This window comes from Bos grunniens, chromosome 18 (assembly GCF_055505025.1).
Source record: "Bos grunniens cultivar Pamir isolate PY7600 chromosome 18, Bosgru_T2T1.0, whole genome shotgun sequence".
Lineage (NCBI taxonomy): Eukaryota > Metazoa > Chordata > Mammalia > Artiodactyla > Bovidae > Bos > Bos grunniens.
Genome location: NC_141182.1, coordinates 65245031 through 65267873, shown reverse-complemented (window position 1 = coordinate 65267873; position 22843 = coordinate 65245031). Strand labels below are relative to the sequence as shown.

Sequence of the window (22843 nt, the reverse complement as noted above, 5' to 3'; positions counted from 1 at the left end):
CTCCAGTGCTCTTGCCTGGAAAATCCCATGGACAGAGGAGCCTGGTGGGCTGCCGTCTATGGGGTCGCACAGAGTCGGACACGACTGAAGCGATTTAGCAGCAGCCCCTTCACGGACGGAAGCAGGACTACATTACCCAGAAGGCTATGCTCTACGGGGGCTGGGAGGGACGCGAGGATAATATCACAGAAGGGGGCGTTGCCGGCCCGCGTTTTCTGGGGCAGGACTTCCTGCGTCGCCAGGGAGGCTGTTGGTTGTTGATGGGGAGGTTTTGTCTGTCTTTGGTGACTGTTTCCCGGGCTTTGGGGACGGAGCGGCGAGGACAGCAAGGCAGGCCCACGTACGCCTCTGTGCGACCTGGCGGAGGCTCAGCTAAGCCGTCTGGACCCGCCGCTCGCCGGCGTCGTCGCGGGATCCTGCACTCCCCGCGGTGCCATGGCGGCGCTCTTGACCCCGGCGCAGGTGAGTGGACGACGCGCACCCGTTCGGACCTACCCACTGCGGTGCTGGACGGCGGTGTCCTGTGTCTCGTCGCCTTGTCCTCTGCAGGACACTGTCTCGGAGCCTCGGGAGAGGGTCGCTTGTGCTCCGTGTGGGAGCCCAGGTTAGGGCCTCCGTACGGTGGATCCTATTTCTGTCAGTCACTGGGACGCCGAGTAAAAGGGAGAGAGGTGCCTTCTAGAATTCCTCCCTCCAAGCCCACTCCAGTGGCGTGGAAGGACCCGCAGGGCGGAGCGCAGGCCGCACAGTCCCGAGACTTTTCTGCGTGATGAGGCCGCGCCCCTTCCCGAGTCTAGGACCTTGAGTAACTTTCGTTGCTGCCCTTGACTTTTTTTTTTTGGCTGAGTCGTGAGGCATGTGAGATCCTAGTTCCTCGAGCAGGGATCGAACTGGTGTCCCCTGAATAGGGGATTATTAACCACTGGCCCGCCAGGATAGTTCCTGTGCTTGGCTTTTATATTAAAGTTCCTCCACCTGGGATTAGGGAACTAGAAAAGGCACGTGGATGACATGTATTACCAAGTGCCCAGCATGGTCCAGGGAGCATCACTCTGGCTCTCTTTTCATGGAGGTGCCTCCTGAGCCCGTGTTGATGGCAGAGGCTCATCCCTGGGGGAATCTGATCCTTGGCTTCCCTGTCCTGTATCCTCTATAAAGATAAGGGCTGGGCTGCGGAAAAGGCAGCAGTAGCCTGCAGCAGTTAGGGGATTGCTGCTCTGCTAGGACAGAAAAGGTGTCAGGACCAGCTGGGAGCCCAAAAGGCCAAGGAATTTACCTTTAAGCTTCCCGGGTGGCTCTAGAATCTGCTTGCTAGTGCAGGAGATGTAAGGGATGTAGGTTCAATCCTCAGGTTGGGAAGATCCCTTGGAAGAGGGCATGGCAACCCACTCTAGTATTCTGGCCTAGAGAATCCCATGGACAGAAGAGCCTGGCAGGCTACAGTCCACAGGGTCTCACAGAGTCGCTCTAAGCCTGACATAGGACACACACACTTCAGAAGTGGCAGTTGGGTTTTGGTTGGTTTACAGCCAGAGTGAGTCCTTTCAAATGGTCAGGTATGATGGTGTACAGGAATGTGGGGTTCCTTTGGACATAAAAGCACATGAGGTCCTGGGTAACTGCATAGCCATTGCCCTGAGTGCCCGCTTCACAGCCCTGATCACTGTCAGGACTCGTCCTATTTGTTAATTTCCCATCCACTTGGTTCCCTTCTTTACTTTATTTCAGACTCACTCCCGTCGGCTGTCCTGAGAGAGGCTCTCCCTGGTGCCCAATCACAAGCAGGCGGTCACCTTCTCAACCTTCCGGCTCGGTTTCCTTGAGTTTGGAGCCCTTTGGTCCCTCTGACATTGTTGTTCATTTACTTAGTTGTTCATTTAACATCTGTTTCCAGCCCTAGAACTCGAGTGCCTGTAGTGCTCTCTGCCAAGACCTGGAATGGCCCAGGCGTATAAACGCTGCTCAGGAAATGGTGGAATGAACGAGCCTCCCACTCAGGTGCTCTCAGCACAGCTACGATACGTACAGTCTCTGCCCTGGCCCACACGGCTCTACTGGATGTGCCCTGTGGGCCCCTCCACGCGTCTCCCCCTTCCCTACTTCCCTTGCTCACTGCACTCATTTCTGCCTGGTGTGCAGCTTTTGCCCTTGCGTTTCCCCTTGTCTGGGGCCCTGGTCCCGGATCTCTCCCCTCTCCCTGTGCCTCGTGTCTCCTCTTAGGATAGTCCTTTCCTGGCCATTTTCCTTCTGGCTGAGGTACCCCTGGCTCCCACCTGCCCATCTTCTGGTAACTCTCTGCTTTCTTTTGCTGGATGGATGTTCAGTTCCCAGTTCTGTTCCTTTTTTTTTTTTTTTTTACCATGCAACGTGGCTTGTGGGATCTTAGTTCCGCAACCAACAATCGAACCCTGGGCTTTGGCAGTGAAAGCATGGAGTCCTAACCACTGGGCCACCAGGGCATTTCCCTACTTCTGTAACTTAAATCTGAGGTTATGGGTGCCTTTCTAGGGCTCCCTGGACCTAGAGATCTGGCTGAGACAGGGAGGTGATGATAACCTTTCCCTCGAGGGCTGTGGGGGGATTAGTAAAGTCACAAAGGACGTGGAGCACTTCACTGTGCCGGTCCTCCCGCATCTGTTATTATCTCTTTAGTTCTCAGAATCACGGCACAGTGGGAATGAGCATAGTGTTGATGGTGACACTGATGCTTGGAGAAATGAAAAGATGTTGTGCCTACGGTCACACTGCCAGCGTCAGACTTCAGACTCTTCATTTGAACCCTGGATCTCTGGCCCAGAGCAAGGGATCTGCAGTCACTTGAACGTCAGCGTGTGAAGCCCTCCGCCTGGGCAGGCGCTCAGACAGGGTGAGGGCAGCTCCGGTGCTGTCGCTGCTGTGGCCATTGTTGGAGTTACGTCTCGAGCATTTTTCCCAGAGCACTTCCCTCTGCCCCCAGACCTCGTGGAACACCACTGTCTGTGTCCTCTCCCGTGGCCTCCTGCACCTGAGGCTTTCCTCTCAGCCACAACTGCTTTATGTCCCAAGGCTGCATCTGCTTCCCCCTGAACCCAGCACAGAACTTGGCCATCAGAGGCCTCGTGATTCAGGCCTGGGTCTCTGCACCTTCGCCAGCACCACGGTGACAGGCCTGATCCCACCCAAGTGCACATCACCAGTGCTGCTGTGTTTGACTCTCCAGGTGGTGGTGACCTTCAAGGATGTGGCCGTGACCTTTACCCCGGAGGAGTGGGGACAACTTGACCTAGACCAGAGGACCTTGTTCCGGGAGGTGATGCTGGAGACCTGCGGGCTCCTGGTCTCCCTGGGTACGTGCTCAGCTCTTAGACCTGTGGGGACCCCAGGCTCCTCCTGGTTTCTGGCTGATCAGAAGGTCACAGGAGTCACCTTTCCTGCTCCCCACGGGCCCTGCAGTTTGCTGGCCCCTCCTCCTCCTGCCTGATCTGTGTATGTAGCAGGGATCAGAGGGATAGAAGCAGTGTCCCTCTGAACACCAGCCCTCGTCCCAGTGCTCAGCACCCTCAGGCTCAGTCTGAGGTCAGTCCCTGTTCTTGACTCCTCTGCTGGGAAACTGATTGCCCCAACCTGGTGGGGTCACACGTCCCCACAGTTAGCAGGGCTGTTCTCTGAACAGAAGGTGAGTCAGGCAGGCCCTCCATAGCGTTTGACATCACTGCCACCCGGGACTTGAGAACTATTGATGCCTCGATGTGACCCTGAGCAGTTTTGTTTCTTTTGGTTTAAGGTTGGGCTTAGGCATCCTTGGGTGGTTCTGAAGCACAGGGTGACTTAGAGGAATCATCAAAGACGTTCCAGAAGGAGCGTCCCCTTCCCAGGGTCCTGTCCTGTGCCCCTGCGTGGGGCCGGCTTCCAGTGATGACGTTCAAGGGCACAGGTGTTGTGCAGACAGACAACCCCACCCTCTACGGCAGTGGCAGCCCTGGAGTGGTGTGTGCGCCCTTGGTTCCAGGTCACAGATCAACACTTTATTTACTTTGGGAGCAGCTACATTCGTGGTCTTCCTTTTCCTGTCACAGAGTCCCAGACAGGGTGGAGGTTTTCATTCTTCTCATCAAACACCTGTATCCTGTTTCTTGCTCCATCCACAGGGCATCCAATTCCCAAACCAGAGCTGATCCACCTGCTGGAGCACGGGCAGAAGCTGTGGACAGGAACCAGAGGCCTCCCGCATAGCACCAGCCCAGGTAGGAACTGGTAGCTGCTGGCCAGTTTGGCTCATGGCAGCCTTCAGAACGTGCGGGGACCGGTGCCTCTGAGCTGCCATGTGAAGCCCTTCATGGGGTCTGGAGGTTTCTCTCACATTGAGGTTTAGTGTGCGTCAGCTGGCCAGCTTGGGACCACACCATTGTTTAGAGATCCAGACACCGCCTCCTCCTTATTTTTTTCTTCCTTAATTTTCTCTATTAAATTGAGTACAGTTGATTTCCAGTGTTGTGCTAGTTATGCTGTACAGCAAAGTGACTCAGTTACACACATCTGTATATTCTTTCTTTATATTCTTTTCCACTATGGTTTATCCCAGAACATCCGATATAGTTCGCGGTGTTACAGTAGGGCTTGTTGCTTATCCATCCTATATGTAATAGTTTGCATCTGCTGATCCCAAACTCCCAGTCTTCCCCCTCATCACTGCCCCACTTGGCAACAACAAGTCTGTTCTCCACGTCTGTGAATCTTTCTGTTTCATAGACAAGTTCTTTTGTGTCGTATAGTTAGATTTCACATATAAGCGATACCATACGGCATTTGTTTTTCTCTGTCTGACTTATTTCACTAAAGCATAATATCAACACGGTTCCATCTGTGTTCCTGCAAATGGCATAATTTCATCCTTTTTACGGCTGAGTAATATTCCGCTGTATTTAAGCAGCACGTCTTCATCCATTCATCAGCCGATGGACATCAGGCTGCTTCCGTGTCTTGGCTGTTGTGAGCAGTGCCGCTGTGAACACAGGGGGTGTGTCTGACAGCCTGCGGTGAGCGGTGGACACGGGGGTGTGTCTGACAGCCTGCAGCGAGCGATGTCACATTCACGACCTCCAAAGATTTAGCTTCAGGACCAGGGACCAGGCTTGATCACTCAAAAGCTTTTGTGTAGCAGAATTTTATTAAAATGAAAAACTGACAGAGAAAGCTTCTGACGTAGAGATATCAGAAGCAGGACAGTGAGTGCCCCTCTTGCCAGTCTTAGCAAGAGAGCTATATACTTTTTAATTGGTTATTACAGTGAATCAAAAGAATGTCTCATCTCATTCAAAATTGGTGGAGAAATCAAAAGCTTTTCAGACAAGCAAAAGTTAGAATTCAGTGCCACCAAACCAGCTTTACAACAAATACTAAAGGGACTTATATAGTAAGAAATACAAGAGAAGAAAAAGATCTGCAAAAGAATGTCTCAAGGTTGTAAAGATCTTACTAGACCTGCTCCCACAATTTGCATTTTAAGATGACAGGATTCAGATCAGATCAGATCAGTCGCTTGGTTGTGTCCAACTCTTTGCGACCCCATGAATCGCAGCACGCCAGGCCTCCCTGTCCATCACCAACTCCCGGAGTTCACAGAGACTCACGTCCATTGAGTCAGTGATGCCATCCAGCCATCTCATCCTTTGTCGTCCCCTTCTCCTCCTGCCCCCATCCCTCCCAGGATCAGAGTCTTTTCTAATGAGTCAACTCTTCACATGAGGTGGCCAAACTACTGGAGTTTCAGCTTCAGCATCATTCCTTCCAAAGAAATCCCAGGGTTGATCTCCTTCAGAATGGACTGGTTGGATCTCCTTGCAGTCCAAGGGACTCTCAAGAGTCTTCTCCAACACCACAGTTCAAAAGCATCAATTCTTCGGTGCTCAGCTTTCTTCACAGTCCAACTCTCACATCCATACATGACCACAGGAAAAACCATAGCCTTGACTAGACGAACCTTTGTTGGCAAAGTAATGTCTCTGCTTTTGAATATGCTATCTAGGTTAGTCATAACTTTCCTTCCAAGGACTAAGTGTCTTTTAATTTCATGGCTGCAGTCACCATCTGTAGTGATTTTGGAGCCCCAAAAAATAAAGTCTGACACTGTTTCCACTGTTTCCCCATCTATTTCCCATGAAGTGATGGGACCGGATACCATGATCTTCATTTTCTGAATGTTGAGCTGTAAGCCAACTTTTTTACTCTCCACTTTCCCATTCATCAAGAGTCTTTTTAGTTCCTCTTCACTTTCTGCCATAAGAGTGGTGTCATCTGCATATCTGAGGTTATTGATATTTCTCCCGGCAATCTTGATTCCAGCTTGTGCTTCTTCCAGCCCAGCGTTTCTCATGATGTACTCTGCATATAAGTTAAATAAGCAGGGTGACAATATACAGCCTTGACATACTCCTTTTCCTATTTGGAACCAGTCTGTTGTTCCATGTCCAGTTCTAACTGTTGTTTCCTGACCTGCATACAAATTTCTCAAGAGGCAGATCAGGTGGTCTGATATTCCCATCTCTTTCAGAATTTTCCACAGTTTATTGTGATCCACACAGTCAAAGGCTTTGGCATAGTCAATAAAGCAGAAATAGATGTTTTTCTGGAACTCTCTTGCTTTTTCTGTGATCCAGCGAATGTTGGCAATTTGGTCTCTGGTTCCTCTGCCTTTTCTAAAACCATCTTGAACATCAGGAAGTTCACGGTTCACATATTGCTGAAGTCTGGCTCGGAGAATTTTGAGCATTACTTTACTAGCGTGTGAGATGAGTGCATTATGCGGTAGTTTGAGCATTCTTTGGCATTGCCTTTCTTTGGGATTGGAATGAAAACTGACCTTTTGCAGTCCTGTGGCCACTGCTGAGTTTTCCAAATTTGCTGGCATATTGAGTACAGCACTTTCACAGCATCATCTTTCAGGATTTGAAGTAGCTCCACTGGAATTCCATCACCTCCACTAGCTTTGTTCGTAGTGATGCTTTCTAAGGCCCACTTGACTTCCCATTCCAGGATGTCTGGCTCTACGTCAGTGATCACACCATCGTGATTATCTGGGTCGTGAAGATCTTTTTTGTACAGTTCTTCTGTGTATTCTTGTCATCTCTTCTTAATATCTTCTGCTTCTGTTAGGATTAGACTAACAATAGACTAACAATAGAACTAATGACAGGATTAGAACTAACAATAGAAAGATCTTTAGTTCAGTTCAGTCACTCAGTCGTCTCTGACTCTTTTCGACCCCATGAATCGCAGCACGCCAGGCCTCCCTGTCCATCACCAACTCCCGGAGTTCACTCACACTCATGTCCATCGAGTCAGTAATGTCATCCAGCCGTCTCATCCTCTGTCGTCCCCTTCTCCTCCTGCCCCCAACCCCTCCCAGCATCAGGGTCTTTTCCAATGAGTCAGCTCTTCGCATGAGGTGGCCACAGTATTGGAGTTTCAGCTTTAGCATCATTCCTTCCAAAGAACACCCAGGGCTGATCTCCTTTAGAATGGACTGGTTGGATCTCCTTGCAGTCCAAGGGAGTCTCAAGAGTCTTCTCCAACACCACAGTTCAAAAGCATCAATTCTTCGGTGCTCAGCTTTCTTCACAGCCCAACTCTCACATCCATACATGACCACTGGAAAACCATAGCCTTGACTAGACAGACCTTTGTTGGCAAAGTAATGTCTCTGCTTTTGAATATGCTATCTAGGTTGGTCATAAATTTTCTTCCAAGGAGTAAGCATCTTTTAATTTCATGGCTGCAGTCAGCATCTGCAGTGATTTTGGAGCCCCCAAAAATAAAGTCTGACACTGTTTCCACTGTTTCCCCATCTATTTCCCATGAAGTGTTGGGACCAGATGCCAAGATCTTCACTTTCTGAATGTTGAGCTTTAAGCCAACTTTTTCACTCTCCTTTTTCACTTTCATCAAGAGGCTTTTTAGTTCCTCTTCACTTTGTGCCATAATCCATAATATACATTTTAAGATAACAGGATTAGTCAGAAGGTTTTCAAGAAGGAGAAACTCTCCTCAAGCAGAATACATTGTTGTTATACAATCCTTAGTACAGAGTTGAAGCTGAGTTGTTTAGTTGTGTTAAAGAAAAACGTTTTATATGACTAAGACTAAGGAATGTAGAAAAGAAAAGTTTGTTCTTTCTCCTCCTTGAGAACTCCACACCCCTATCTCCTCCTCAGGTACCCCAGAGTTCTTATCAGCCTACCTAAAAATTGACTCTCTCATGTCTTTTCAAACTAGAGTTTTGTCTGGATATGTGCCCAGGAAGAGGATTTCAGCTTCACTTTTTTTTTTTTTTCAGCTTTACTTTTTAATGTACGTATAAACTGAAGTATCCTTTACTGCACCTAAAATTTAGAATATTTCCAGGACTGTGGCAGGTTCTGTTGCCCCATCCTTGTCAGTAGCTGCTCCTATAGCGGTCCCCACTGTTGACACTGTCATTGTGGATAGATTTTCTTTTTTTTTTTCTTTCTTCTTTTTTTTTTTTCTTTGGTGCATGGGCCGGGAACGTGGATAGATTTTCTTTGTTTCTTTCTGAGGATGGGAGTGGGTGCCTTGAACAGCAGTTTCGTTTCTCGAGGCTGGGTGTCACCAAGGTTGGTTTCTTCTGAGGCTTCTTTGTTTGGCATGTAGAACAAGATGGCTTGTCCTGGATGGTGGAGTTGCTGTTATCCTAACTGCCCCCTAAAGCAATGAGGATACTGACATTAGACTGCTTCAGAGAATCAGAGCCAAAAGAGATATGTGTCCATTGAGATCTATTCTATTGATCTGGCTTCATATGATTGTAAGAGCTAAGAGATTTTGAAATCTGCAGGGCAGACCAGAAAGCTGGGAGAGTAGATGCTTGCAGCCTTAAGTCTGGAGGCAGAATTCCTTCCCTCCTAGGGCATCTCAGTCTTTTCTCTCTCTCTCTTTTTTTAAAAGAATTTATGTATTTTTAATTGGAGGATAATTGCTTTACAATGTTGTGTTGGCTTCTGCCATACATTAACATGTATCAGCCATTGGCACACATACCTCTCCTCCCTCTTGGCCTTCCCTCCTACCTCCCGCCCCTGTCTTTGCTCTTCAGTTCAGTTCAGTTCAGTCACTCAGTCGTGTCCGACTCTTTGCAACCCCATGAATCGCAGCACGCCAGGCCTCCCTGTCCATCACCAATTCCTGGAGTTCACTCAGACTCAAGTCCATCGAGTCAGTGATGCCATCCAGCCATCTCATCCTCTGTCTTCCCCTTCTCCTCCTGCCCCCAATCCCTCCCACCATCAGAGTCTTTTCCAATGAGTCAGCTCTTCGCATGAGGTGGCCAAAGTACTGGAGTTTCAGCTTCAGCATCATTCCCTCCAAAGAAATCCCAGGGCTGATCTCCTTCAGAATGGACTGGTTGGATCTCCTTGCAGTCCAAGGGATTCTCAAGAGTCTTCTCCAACACCACAGTTCAAAAGCATCAATTCTTCAGCGCTCAGCCTTCTTCACAGTCCAACTCTCACATCCATACATGACCACTGGAAAACCATAGCCTTGACTAGACAGACCTTTGTTGGCAAAGTAATGTCTCTGCTTTTGAATATGCTATCTAGGTTGGTCATAACTTTTCTTCCAAGGAGTAAGCATCTTTTAATTTCATCGCTGCAATCACCATCTGCAGTGATTTTGGAGCCCCAAAAAATAAAGTCTGACAGTGTTTCCACTGTTTCCCCATCTATTTCCCATGAAGTGATGGGACCAGATGCCATGATCTTCATTTTCTGAATGTTGAGCTTGAAGCCAACTTTTTCACTCTCTACTTTCCCATTCATCAAGAGGCTTTTTAGTTCCTCTTCACTTTCTGCCATAAGGGTGGTGTCATCTGCATATCTGAGGTTATTGATATTTCTCCCGGCAATCTTTTTTTTTTTCTCCCGGCAATCTTGATTCCAGCTTGTGTTTCTTCCAGTCCAGCGTTTCTCATGATGTACTCTGCATATAAGTTAAATAAGCAGGGTGACAATATCCAGCCTTGACGTACTCCTTTTCCTATTTGGAACCAGTCTGTTGTTCCATGTCCAGTTCTAACTGTTGCTCCCTGACCTGCATACAAATTTCTCAAGAGGCAGGTCAGGGGGTCTGGTATTCCCATCTCTTTCAGAATTTTCCACAGTTTATTGTGATCCACACAGTCAAAGGCTTTGGCATAGTCAATAAAGCAGAAATAGATGTTTTTCTGGAACTCTTGCTTTTTCCATGATCCAGCGGATGTTGGCAATTTGATCTCTGGTTCCTCTGCCTTTTCTAAAACTAGCTTGAACATCAGGAAGTTCATGGTTCACGTATTGCTGAAGTCTGGCTTGGAGAATTTTGAGCATTACTTTACTAGCATGTGAGATGAGTGCAATTGTATGGTAGTTTGAGCATTCTTTGGCATTGCCTGTCTTTGGGATTGGAAGGCTACTAATTAATGGATTTGGCCCAACATATGAAGGGGAACCTGCTTTTCTCAAAGTCTGAGAATTTCACTGTCAGTAGTACCTAAAAAGTACCTTCACAGCAGCATGCCAAATGGTATTCGGACAAAGAGCTCGGCACAACCATCAGGCCAACTTGAAGTACAAAGTTAACCACCGAAAACACTCATACGGCGCCAAGAAGTGTGCCAAGAGCTTTGCAGGCATTTTCTCATTTAACCCTCACGACAGCTGGAGAAACAGTCTTCTCGTCTCTCAGGTGAGAAAATCGTAAGTCAGAGAAGAGAGAAGGGACTTCCCTGGCGGGCCAGTGGCGAGAGCTGTGTGCTTCCACTGCACGCGGCAAGGCCTTGATCCCTGGTCAGGGAACTAACGTCCCACAAACCACACCTGGACCCGAGGCGTTCTGACTCCGGAGCCCTTCCTGCTGACACCACATTAATGCCCCTTAGCAGTGGAAAATTGGGTTTCCTACCATTTGGCCTGGTGTGTCCCTCTGCCCCTTCTGAGATTTTCACTGTCTCCTTCCTGTAACCGCCCCTGTAGTGTTGCCTTCATCAGGCTTCTCTTGCTGTTTTCTTTTTCTAACTCTTTTTTTCCTTTTGGTGACATCACAAAGGCTTGTGGGATCTCCAGAGATTGAACCCAGTCCTCAGCAGTGAGGACATGGAGCCGTAATCACTGGGCCGCCAGGGAATTCTTTCTCTTTTTTTTAGGCACTGTTTTCAGTGTTCTGTGTATCAACCACTTGTTTTAGTTCTTGTTAACTCAATAAATTGTGTCTGACTCTTTGTGACCCCATGGACTGTAGCCCGCTGGGCTCCTCTGTCCGTGGGATTCTCCAGGCAAGAATACTGGAGTGGGTTTCCATTTCCTTCTCCAGGGGATCTTCCTGACCCAGGGATCGAACCCATTTCTCTTGCATTAGCAGATGGATTCTTTACCACTGAGCCATCAGGGAAGCATCAGCTACTTAGACAACACTTATTACCTCCCGGGTCATCTTCTTGGCACCTGTTTTTAAAAATCGGAGTAGAGTTGATTTACACCGTCGTGGTAGTTTCAGATGTACAGCAAAGTGAGTGAGTTATACACACGTATATGTGCTTTTTCAGATTCTCTTCCTGTATTGGGTATTGCAAGATATTGAGTATAATCCCTGTGTTATACAGGAGGTCTTTGTTGTTTATCTATTTCATATATAGTAGTGCGTATCAAGTAATCCCAGACTCCTATATATCCTTCCCTCCTCACCCTTTCCCCTTTGGTAACCATAGTTGTTTTCTGTCTGTGGGTCTGTTTCTGTTTTGTAAATAAGTTGAATTTTATCTTTTGGGGTTTTTTTTAGGTTCCACATATAAGTGATATGATATTTATCTTTCTGTGTCTGACTTACTTCACTTAGTATGATCGTCTCTACGTTCATCCATGTTGCTGTAAATGCTTTCATTCTTTTTTTATGGCTGAGTAACATTCCATTTTCTTATAATTCTTAAGCAGTTTCTAGGGGTGAATCTACTCACACTTACTCTTCTATTTCAACCCAGTACCCATCCTTCTTTCTGGCAACTCCCATGTCTGCGTTAGGACCCAGCTTACAGGCTTCCCAGGTGGCACAGTGGTAAAGACTCTGCCTGCCAGTATAGGAGACACAGGAGATGTAGGTTCGACCCCTGAGTCAGGAAGACCCCCTGGAGAAGGAAATGGCAACTCACTTCAGTATTCTTGCCTGGGAAATCCCATGGACAGAGGAGCTTGGTGGGCTACAGTCCATGGGGGTCATAAAGAGTCAGCCATGACCAAGCACGCACGCCCGCATGCACGCGCGCACACACACACACACACCATGTCTCAGGGAAGATGGGCTATTTCTTCCCAGCGTCGCAAGGTGGCATATTTCTGCACTCTCACAGAACCAAGGCGTCAATCCTCGGGGCACATGCTCTCCAGACAGTGTTATTGAAACTGGTCCTCCCTCCCTTGCTCCAGGTCCTCTGTCTCCCAGCCCAGCTTGCCCTTGGCCCACCCCTTTTGTGCTGTCAGGTACAAGGATCGTAAAAGGCAATTGGAAATCTAGGTTATGTTGGCGTAAAGCTACAGCGGGTGTCAGGGGTGCTGCTCTCATTCTCGTTTGTCCACTGAAGTGTTGCTTTAGTTCCTTCCCTGTTGCAGCACTAAAATCCGCCTTCATGTATCGGCTTCTTTCCAGGTGACAGACCAAAATGTCAGACCAGAGACTCAAGCAGTTCTCAGCCAGTTTTATCTGAGGAAGCCTTGCTCCAGGGAAGCCTGACTCTGGGATCTTCCTGGGACTCCAGGTTGGGGCGAGCCGGGGCTCCACAAGGGCTCTTGGAAACGCGGAGAGTTCCAGAGACGCCAGAGATGGATGCTGGCAAGGAGGCCCATCCGGGGAAGGTGAGCCTTGAGGATGACGGTTTAGGGGCAGGTGATGGTCTGCACTTAGGGGCGTTCCAGAAGAGCGTCTCTCAGGGGGATGTTCTCCATGAACGTGACCCGCAGCGACCTGGAAAAGGCCCCCCCAGCCATCACCTCTACAAGTGCAAGCAGTGCGGGAAGGCTTTCAACAGGAAATGGTACCTCGTGCGCCACCAGCGGATTCACACGGGCATGAAGCCCTATGAGTGCAACGCGTGTGGGAAAGCCTTCAGCCAGAGCTCCACGCTGATCCGCCACTACCTCATCCACACCGGGGAGAAGCCATTCCAGTGCGCCGAGTGCGGCAAGGCCTTCAAGCGCAGGTCCTACCTCCGGCAGCACCAGCCGGCGCACACCGGGGAGAAGCCCTACACGTGCAGCCAGTGCCGCAAGGCCTTCACCCACCGCTCCACCTTCATCCGCCACCATCGGACCCACTCCGGCGAAAAACCCTTCGAGTGCAAGGACTGTGAGAAGGCGTTCAGCAGCCGAGCGCACCTCATCCAGCACTACGTCATCCACACTGGGGAGAAGCCCTACGAGTGCGCGGAGTGCGCCAAGGCCTTCCGCTGCAGCTCGGAGCTGCAGCAGCACCAGCGCGTCCACACCGGCGAGAAGCCCTACAGCTGCACCCAGTGCGGCAAGGCCTTCCACCGGAGCACCTACCTCCTGCAGCACTCGGTCATCCATACGCCGGAGACGCCGTTCAAGTGCGCCCAGTGCGGCAAGGCCTTCAAGCGCAGGTCACACCTCCTGCAGCACCGGAGGGTCCACACTTGAGAAGGCGGCCTTCACCCGCCGCTCGCCCGTGGTCTCTAAGGACGAGGTCCAGGCTGGAGGGAAAAGTTCTTCCCAGCAGAGAACGCCGGAGAAGGCTTTTTGGTCCCCTCTTCAAACCCACAGGCGGTCACGTGGGAGAGACGCCTGTGAACGCAGTAAATATCCGGGGCCTTCAGCCCCCGTCATGGGAGGATTCAGGCTGTAGAGAAACTCAGCGAGAAGCCTGGGCACCCGTGGGTCCCCCTCTGTCACCTTCAGGGCACACACCAGGAAGAGACAGCCTGCAGATAACCTGAGCCAAAGAGAAGGGTCTCCTTCCACCTGAGGTGGTGTAGTGAAGAGGCACCACGCGATCATTGCCTTGAGAAAACCTTCTGTGTCAGGTCATCCACCACTCGTGACGCTAGAGCCACGTCAGAACCTCACAGAGCTCGGGCTTTTCCTGTGAGGAAGCATAGAGGGGACAAACTCAGGGGCGTTTTCAGGTACAGCAACCTCCAGCCCTGGGGCTCCCTTGGGTTTGCACTTAAGAGGCAATCTCAGCATTATGTTGAAAAGGAAAATAACAAGGCAACTCCCATGTGGTCCAGGGGTTGCGATTCTGTGCTCTCACTGCTCAGGGCGTGGATTCAATCCCTGGTCAGGGAACTAAGATTCTGCAAGCCCCACAGTGTGGCCAAAAAGAAAAATAGCAAGGAGGTGGAGGGGATGAAAAGGAAGACTATAAACATGAAAAGTGGAAATGTTCGTCACTTAGTCATGTCAGACTCTTTGTGCCCTCATGGGCTTCTCTGTCCATAGAATTCTCCAGACAAGAATACTAGAGTAGGTGGCCATTCCCTTCTCCAAGGGACCTTCCTGACCCAGGGATTGAACCCAGATCTCCTGCATTGCAGGCAGATTCTTTCCCATCTGAGCCACCAGGGAGTCACAAACAAACAACAAAACTGCCTTTGCAAGTTCTTTCAGACTTTCCTGCCAAGGCTGCTGCTGTTTTTGGTCAGTTCTGTTTTTGAGGGGCAGTACTTGGGAGAGAAAAAGGTTGCAGCCCTTTATTTTTATATGTTCACTGCTGTCCCCAGCCATTAGGCACTTAAGTATTTGTGAGAAATATGAAGGCTTGAGTCATGAGCTACTTGAACTAGTAAGAAATTGGAATACTAAAAATATCATTCAGTTCAGTTCAGTCGCTCAGTCGTGTCCGACTCTTTGCGACCCCATGAATCGCAGCACACCAGGCCTCCCTGTCCATCACCAATTCCTGGAGTTCACTCAGACTCACATCCATTGAGTCGGTGATGCCATCCAGCCATCTCATCCTCTGTCGTCCCTTTCTCCTCCTGCCCCCAATCCCTCCCAGCATCAGAGTCTTTTCCAAGGAGTCAACTCTTCACACGAGGTGGCCAAAGTACTGGAGTTTCTGCTTTAGCATCATTCCTTCCAAAGAACACTCAGGACCGATCTTCAGAATGGACTGGTTGGATCTCCTTGCAGTCCAAGGGACTCTCAAGAGTCTTCTCCAACACCACAGTTCAAAAGCATCAATTCTTCAGCGCTCAGCTTTCTTCACAGTCCAACTCTCACATCCATACATGACCACTGGAAAAACCATAGCCTTGACTAGACGAACCTTTGTTGGCAAAGTAATGTCTCTGCTTTTGAATATGCTATCTAGGTTGGTCATAACTTTCCTTCCAAGGAGTAAGTGTCTTTTAATTTCATGGCTGCAGTCACCATCCACAGTGATTTTGGAGCCCCAAAAAATAAAGTCTGACACTGTTTCCACTGTTTCCCCATCTATTTCCCATGAAGTGATGGAATCAGATGCCATGATCTTCATTTTCTGAATGTTGAGCTTTAAGCCAATTTTTCACTCTCTTTCACTTTCATCAAGAGTCTTTTTAGTTCCTCTTCACTTTCTGCCATAAGGGTGGTGTCATCTGCATATCTGAGGTTATTGATATTTCTCCCGGCAGTCTTGATTCCAGCTTGTGCTTCTTCCAGTCCAGCGTTTCTCATGATGTACTCTGCATATAAGTTAAATAAGCAGGGTGACAATATACAGCCTTGACGTACTCCTTTTCCTATTTGGAACCATTCTGTTGTTCCATGTCCAGTCCTAACTGTTGCTTCCTGACCTGCAAAGAGGTTTCTCAAGAGGCAGGTCAGGTGGTCTGGTATTCCCACCTCTTTCAGAATTTTCCACAGTTTATTGTGATCCACACAGTCAAAGGCTTTGGCATAGTCAATAAAGCAGAAATAGATGTTTTTCTGGAACTCTCTTGCTTTTTCTGTGATCCAGCGGATGTTGGCAATTTGGTCTCTGGTTCCTCTGCCTTTTCTAAAACCAGCTTGAATAACTGGAAGTTCACGGTTCACGTGTTGCTGAAGCCTGGCTTGGAGAATTTTGAGCATTACTTTACTAGCGTGTGAGATGAGTGCATTATGCGGTAGTTTGAGCATTCTTTAGCATTGCCTTTCTTTGGGATTGGAATGAAAACGGACCTTTTCCAGTCCTGTGGCCACTGCTGAGTTTTCTAAATTTGCTTGCATATTGAATGCAGCACTTTCACAGCATCATCTTTCAGGATTTGAAGTAACTCAACTGGAATTCCATCACCTCCACTAGCTTTGTTCGTAGTGATGCTTTCTAAGGCCCACTTGACTTCCCATTCCAGGATGTCTGGCTCTAGGTCAGTGATCACACCATCGTGATTATCTTGGTTGTGATGATCTTGTTTGTACAGTTCTTCTGTGTATTCTTGCCACCTCTTCTTAATATCTTCTGCTTCTGTTAGGTGCATACCATTTCTGTCCTTTATCGAGCCCATCTTTGCATGAAATGTTCCCTTGGTATCTCTAATTTTCTTGAAGAGATCTCTAGTCTTTCCCATTCTGTTGTTTTCCTCTATTTCTTTGCATTGATCACTGAGGAAGGCTTTCTTCTCTCTTCTTGCTATTCTTTGGAACTCTGCATTCAGATGCTTATATCTTTCCTTTTCTCCTTTGCTTTTCGCTTCTCTTCTTTTCACAGCTGTTTGTAAGGCCTCCCCAGACAGCCATTTTGCTTTTTTGCATTTCTTTTCCATGGGGATGGTCCTAATCCCTGTCTCCTGTACAATGTCACAAACCTCAGTCCATAGTTCATCAGGCACTCTATCTATCAGATCTAGTCCCTTAAATCTATTTCTCATTTCCACTGTATAATCATAAGGGATTTGATTTAGGTCATACCTAAATGGTCTAGTGGTTTTCCCTACTTTCTTCAATTTAAGTCTGAATTTGGCAATAAGGAATTCATGATCTGAGCCACAGTCAGCTCCTGGTCTTGTTTTTGCTGATTGTATAGAGCTTCTCCATCTTTGGCTGCAAAGAATATAATCAATCTGATTTCGGTGTTGACCATCTGGTCATGTCAGTGTTTATAATGTATATTTAAGGAGAAAATGGTCCGCATAAGGATCACCACATTAAATCTGCACCCAAAAGGCTTTTGAATTTTTTTTTCTAATAAATATACTTGTTTGTCTGGTTCTAAATGCCCAATACTCTCACTCTTCTTATGTTTTTAAGTTTAAAAATAAGTACATTTATTAACATGCACACATTTTGCAAAAATAGCAACAGCTAGTGTATTTAGGGAAATTCACTCCAAAATTCATCAAACCTCAGTGAAAAGAAGTTGCATGCAAATCAGTTACTCAAGGCTGTTAGTAGACTGCATTTTCAGTCTTCACCAGGGTCTTTTTAAAAATATTTAGCAATGTGGAAAATAAATTGATCCACATCACTTAGGGGCTTTATTTTTATTGGAATATAGTTGATTTTCAATGTTGTGTTTCAGATGTACAGAAAAGTGATTTAATTATTCATATACATACATTCATTCTTTTTCAGATTATTTTTCCTTGCAGGTTATTACAAAATATTGAGTATAGCTCCTTGTACTATACAGTAGGTTGTTCTTGGCTATCTATTTTATATATAGTAGTTTGTGTATCTTAATCCTAATCACACAATTTATCTTCCCTCCCCCAACTCTCTTTAAAAAAAAAAATTGTATTTATTTATTTATTTTTAATTGGCGGATGATTCCTTTACAATATTGTGTCTGTTTCTACCATACATCGGCATGAACTAGCCGTAGGTATACATGTGTCCCCTCCCTCTTGAACCTCTCTCCCGCTTCCTACTGCGTCGCTCTTTCTTGATTCCATTCTCAGGTGGGTTTTTTTTAATCATTCTTTTTTCACTTAGATGCCTAAATCACTGTTCTGGGCACTTGAAAGGCATCATTGAACCAAAAAAGTTGAAAAAAAAAAATCTTGCCCTGCAGAGGTAACATAAACAGCATGATAAACTGTAAAAAACTGGATGGTCATAAGTATTACTGAAGGAAAAAACTGGAGCGGGGTAAGTTGAACCATACACACCAAGCTATGAGGGGATAAGGACAGGTCATAAGTGTATCAAACAAAGTTGGGACATCTTCAGGAAGGTGGCTGTTATACAAAGACTTGGAAGAGAAGGCACAGGCTCTGTGGGTATCAGGAGAAATTTTCTCCACATAGAGGGAATGTCCAGTTCAAGGGTTTTCTGGCTGGAATATATCCTGGAATGTTTGAGGCATATCAGGGAGGTTATGCACCTGAATCAGTGATGAAGAGGGAATAACAGGAGATTATTTCAGAGAGGTTTGGGGTTCTGTTTGCAGGCAAACACTGCATAACACTATGAGGGTCTTGGCTTTGACTCTAAATGAAGTGGGGAGACATTGCAGGATTTGAAACAGAAATGGCTTCATCTGCAACGTCTTTGAAGGGCCACACTGCCTGATGTATTGAATGTGGTTTGTCGGTGTGTTTGTTTTCTTTATTGTCTCTTGACAGCAAGGTGATCGTCCTGTACAGGTGTGACCTTCTGAGGTGAGTACTAGTGTTTTCCTCTTTCTGCTGTTTCAGGCTCTCTAATCCTGGGGAGAGGACCAGACATTTCCAAGTCCCCTCTCTGCAGCTTTCTACGGAGAGTGAAAGAGTTAGTCTCTCAGTCATGTCTGACTCTCTGTGACCCCATGGACTGTAGTCCACCCGGCTCCTCTGTCCATGGGATTCTCCAGGCAAGAACACTGGAGTGGGTAGCCATTCCCTTCTCCAGGGGAATCTTCCTGATCCAGGGATCAAATCCGGGTCTCCTGCACTGCAGGCAGATTCTATACCATCTGAGCCATTCAGTAAAATAAAACACATCTGAGTTAAGATGACTATAAAGGGGAAGGAGTCTCCTTGTCCAGTCTTGTTTGTGTGAAGTTTTTTTTGTTTGTTTGTTTGTTTTTTAATAGAAGTGCCAGGGATGTTAGGTGAGTCCAGATGTAAACATGTAGGTATGTTTATGTGGGTTTCACAGTTGGAACCATGAACTTACTTCTTTGCTCTGGCATTGGATGTGAGTGCTTAAAATTTGTCCTGAAGGTTTTTTTTAATCAGTACTAACTTAAAAATTGAGCCATACAAGGACTACCTTGGCAGTCCAGTGGTTAAGGTTCTACACTTCTACTGCAGGGGGCACAGACAATTTCCAACATCAGTAGACTTCACATTAGGACTAAGATGGATGGTAACATTCTAGCACATATTTCAAGGTGAGAGAAGACAGTTTATGTCTTCCTTTCTAATGCAAATATATATATATACATATATATTTTTTTCTCATGTAGAATTAAGTAGTTCCCATGGAGTACTGCTGAAGGACAGAGAAGATACCAGTTATATTTCTTTAGTCCCTGATCTTAAGAGAAATATAACATCATGTATATGGTATATGTTGTAGAATTTTTTTATAGATTAGATGTTTAAGGAAATCCAGTCTATATTTTGCTTTTAAAAAATGGGTGAATTAGCATCAAGTTATACTTTACGCATCTTTTGAATTGATTATATGATATTTTTTTAAAATTTTTCATATAGCTTCAAACTTAGAAAAGTTGCAAGAATAGCAAAAGACATTCTTGCATAAATTTTACCCAGGTTAAACAAGTATCTGTTCTGCACCTTTTTCTTGATCATTGTCTCCACGTACACACTATTGTGTATTTCTGAGCAATTTGCGTTTAATTTGGAAGTATTTTGCCTACAAGTGAATACTTCAATGTATGTTATACCTAAGAGCACATTTTATGTTAGAGTAGTATCATAATCAAGGAAGTTCAATATTGATAAAATACTAATTAAAAAAAAAAATTTGGGCCATGTTAAATGGCTTGTAGGATCCTAGTTACCCAACCAGGGCTCAGACCTGTGCCCCCTGCAGTGGAGTCACACAGTCCTAACCACTGGACCACCAGGGACTTCCAATACTATTATCTAATCCATAGTCCATATTCAAATGTCATCATTCATCCCAATATTGTCCCTTAGCATTTTTCCTGGTCTGTGACCAAATTCAAAATTGCATGTTACATTTAGTTATCATTACCCTCTGCATTCCTTTAATGAAACAGTTTATCAGTGTTTCACTGAGTTCCTTAGACTTGATTATCTGGACAAATATAGGTCATTTATTTTGTAAAATTTCCTTTTATTTTTCTGATGTTCCCTAATGATTGTATTTCATCTCTGTATTATTTAACAGAGAAACCACAGGAGTGATATGTTATATTTCACAGTACTTCTTATCAGGAGGCATGTGGTGTCCATGCCTCTCAATGTTTATATTCATTTTAGGCACTTATTTAAGTTTGTGTTCTTGACTTTAGAATTACTATTTTCCTTTCCAATAAATATTCAGAAGATATTTTGAAACTTTGTAAATACACTGATCCATATCAATATTTCATCCCTTAGTTTTAGCCACCGCTGATGACTTTGAGATTCCATCAGTTTTCTTATTTATTTATTTGACGGCACTGGGTCTTAGTTGTGACATGCAGCATATGGAATCTAGTTCCTTGACCAGGGGTTGAACCCAGGCACCCTGCACTGGGCGCACAGAGTATTAGCCACTGGATCACCAGAGAAGTCTTCCTTCAATTTTCCATAGTCGTTGGCATTCTACTTTGAAATTCAGCTTCCCAAGTGAGTTGCCCGTTAATCTGTATCAATATCAGTGGATTTTTAAATATTTAAGTCATTATTAAGCAGGTTAAAGTCTAGCACTGTCATTTGGTTTGAAACTTAAAATTTCCCAGAGTTAAGTCCATGGGGTTTCCTTCATGCTGGCTGGTTTGTCTCATTTTCATGTCAATATCATATTTTGTGCACTTAGCTGTGGTACAAAAGATATTAACAGTTTTATCCTGCAAGTTGCCTTTTTCCACAAGGAATCTATTTATATAGATTTATATGGTCTGATGGTGATTGCAGCCATGAAATTAAAAGACGCTTACTCCTTGAAAGGAAAGTTATGACCAACCTAGATAGCATATTCAAAAGCAGAGATATTACTTTGCAATAAACGTCCGTCTAGTCAAGGCTATGGTTTTTCCAGTGGTCACATATAGGTGTGAGAGTTGGACTGTGAAGAAAGCTGAGCGCTGAAGAATTGATGCTTTTGAACTGTGGTGTTGGAGAAGACTCTTGAGAGTCCCTTGGACTGCAAGGAGATCCAACCAGTCCATCCTAAAGGAGATCAGTCCTGGGTGTCCTTTGGAGGGACTGATGCTAAAGCAGAAACTCCAGTACTTTGGCCACCTGATGTGAATAGTTGACTCATTAGAAAAGACCCTGATGCTGGGAGGGATTGGGGGCAGGAGGAGAAGGGGACGACAGAGGATGAGATGGCTGGATGGCATCACTGACTCAGTGCACATGAGTTTGGGTGAACTCCGGGAGTTGGTGATGGACAGGGAGGCTTGGAGTGCTGCGATTCATGGGGTGGCAAAGAGTCGGACACGACTGAGCGACTGAACTGAACTGATATGGTCTGAATTTTCAAACTTAAGTTTTACATTCCGTTCTTGAAACTCTCCCTTCTTTTTTCATGCTTTCGACAGGCATGGCAAGGCTACTTAGAAATACCTGACATGTTTTCTGACTGGTGCACGGGTTTATGCGGTGCACGCATCAATGGAAGTTTGCACAAAGGAACAAAGGCTCAAAGTAACAGCAGTGAGTGAACGTCGGCTTTCCTTGGTTTGGGGACATGATGAAAGGTGAAAGTTGCTCAGTCGTGTCTGACTCTTTGTGACCCCATGGACTATACAGTCCCTGAAATTCTCCAGGCCAGAATACTGGAATGGGTAGCTATTCCCTTCTCCAGGGGATCTTCCCGACCCAGGAATCGAACTGGGGTCTCCTGCATTGCAGGCAGATTCTTTACCACCTGAGCTATGTAGTACTAAATGCTTTTTGCAAAATAATTTTAATAGATAACCTAATGAAGGTTTATGATATTTATTAATTTCTCTAGTGTTACCGACATTAGATAATATCAGACTTACTTAGGTCTCATCAATCTGATTGGTTGCCTTTTCCTTTTCCTAATGAAAAATAAAATAATTTTTTTTTAATGTTCATGTGTTTTGTAATTCTGATCTCAAGTGGCATACGAGAATTTTGTCTTTGAAGATTTTCAGTCTTTTCCTCGTTAATTTGTAGTACTTGTTGAATTTACTTATTTATATATTAAAAAATTTATAGATAGCTCAGTATCTTAAGTGTTTTCTTGTTTCAGTTTTTATGTGGTTTTTTTTTAAGCCTGCTATTTTCATATAGTTTGTGTATATACTGTGAAAACATTTATATTTGCTTTGAAAACTGTAAGGCATGACAACTCACTAATGTTCGGAAATGTGAAATAAAGTGGACTCATTTATGTCAAAGGGCTTTTAACCTGGATTTAGGGTGTGTTTTTTTTTTTTTTTTAATTCTACCAGTTTATTGCTACCAACCCAATCTCCTTCCACCCTCATGCATGCGTTCTCAGTCATGTAACCCCATGAACTGCAGTCCGCCAGGCTCCTCTGTACTGGAGTGGGTTGCCATTTCCTTCTCCATAGGAGGCTTTTAATTGTGGGTCTCCTGTACCTCCCCATCTTGTGAAACTATGAACTTTTGATCTGGACCAACCTGCAAATATTCCAAGGACTCTGCAAGAACGTCTGCAACTTATCCCACAGGTTACCTCCCTCTAGTGACAGCCATAGCACTCAAGCCTTTTCTTCCAAGACTAGCTTT

At 45.9% G+C, this 22843-nt stretch overlaps 1 protein-coding gene across 7 annotated transcripts; it reads left to right on the top strand.

Annotated features, from left to right (window-relative positions):
- The first annotated feature begins 155 nt into the window (after window positions 1-155).
- Window positions 156-22504, top strand: LOC147354820 (zinc finger protein 550-like). Of its 7 annotated transcripts, XR_015146592.1 has the most exons (6): window positions 218-462; window positions 2653-2866; window positions 3200-3326; window positions 4128-4223; window positions 12667-14158; window positions 21661-22504. XR_015146592.1 is itself a non-coding variant. In XM_086354914.1 (5 exons), exons 3-5 carry the CDS (start codon window positions 3293-3295, stop codon window positions 13671-13673), a joined length of 1137 nt encoding a protein of 378 aa, XP_086211040.1. In that variant the 5' UTR covers window positions 218-462; window positions 2653-2866; window positions 3200-3292; the 3' UTR covers window positions 13674-14230. The 7 variants fall into 7 exon arrangements, 3 of the variants coding, with proteins under 3 accessions (XP_086211039.1, XP_086211040.1, XP_086211042.1); XR_015146590.1 differs by lacking the exon at window positions 2653-2866 and having other exon boundaries at window positions 156-462; XR_015146589.1 differs by lacking the exon at window positions 2653-2866 and having other exon boundaries at window positions 156-462; window positions 12667-14672.
- The last annotated feature ends 339 nt before the right edge of the window (window positions 22505-22843 follow it).

What these genes read in the sequence shown, in the direction of transcription:
- LOC147354820 (XM_086354913.1), top strand. Translation starts at nt 436, where the DNA reads ATGGCGGCGCTCTTGACCCCGGCGCAG. An exon ending in CGGGCTCCTGGTCTCCCTGG is followed by an intron (nt 3,327 to 4,127) that starts GTACGTGCTCAG and finishes CTCCATCCACAG; the next exon opens with GGCATCCAATTCCCAAACCA. An exon ending in CCCGCATAGCACCAGCCCAG is followed by an intron (nt 4,224 to 12,666) that starts GTAGGAACTGGT and finishes GCTTCTTTCCAG; the next exon opens with GTGACAGACCAAAATGTCAG.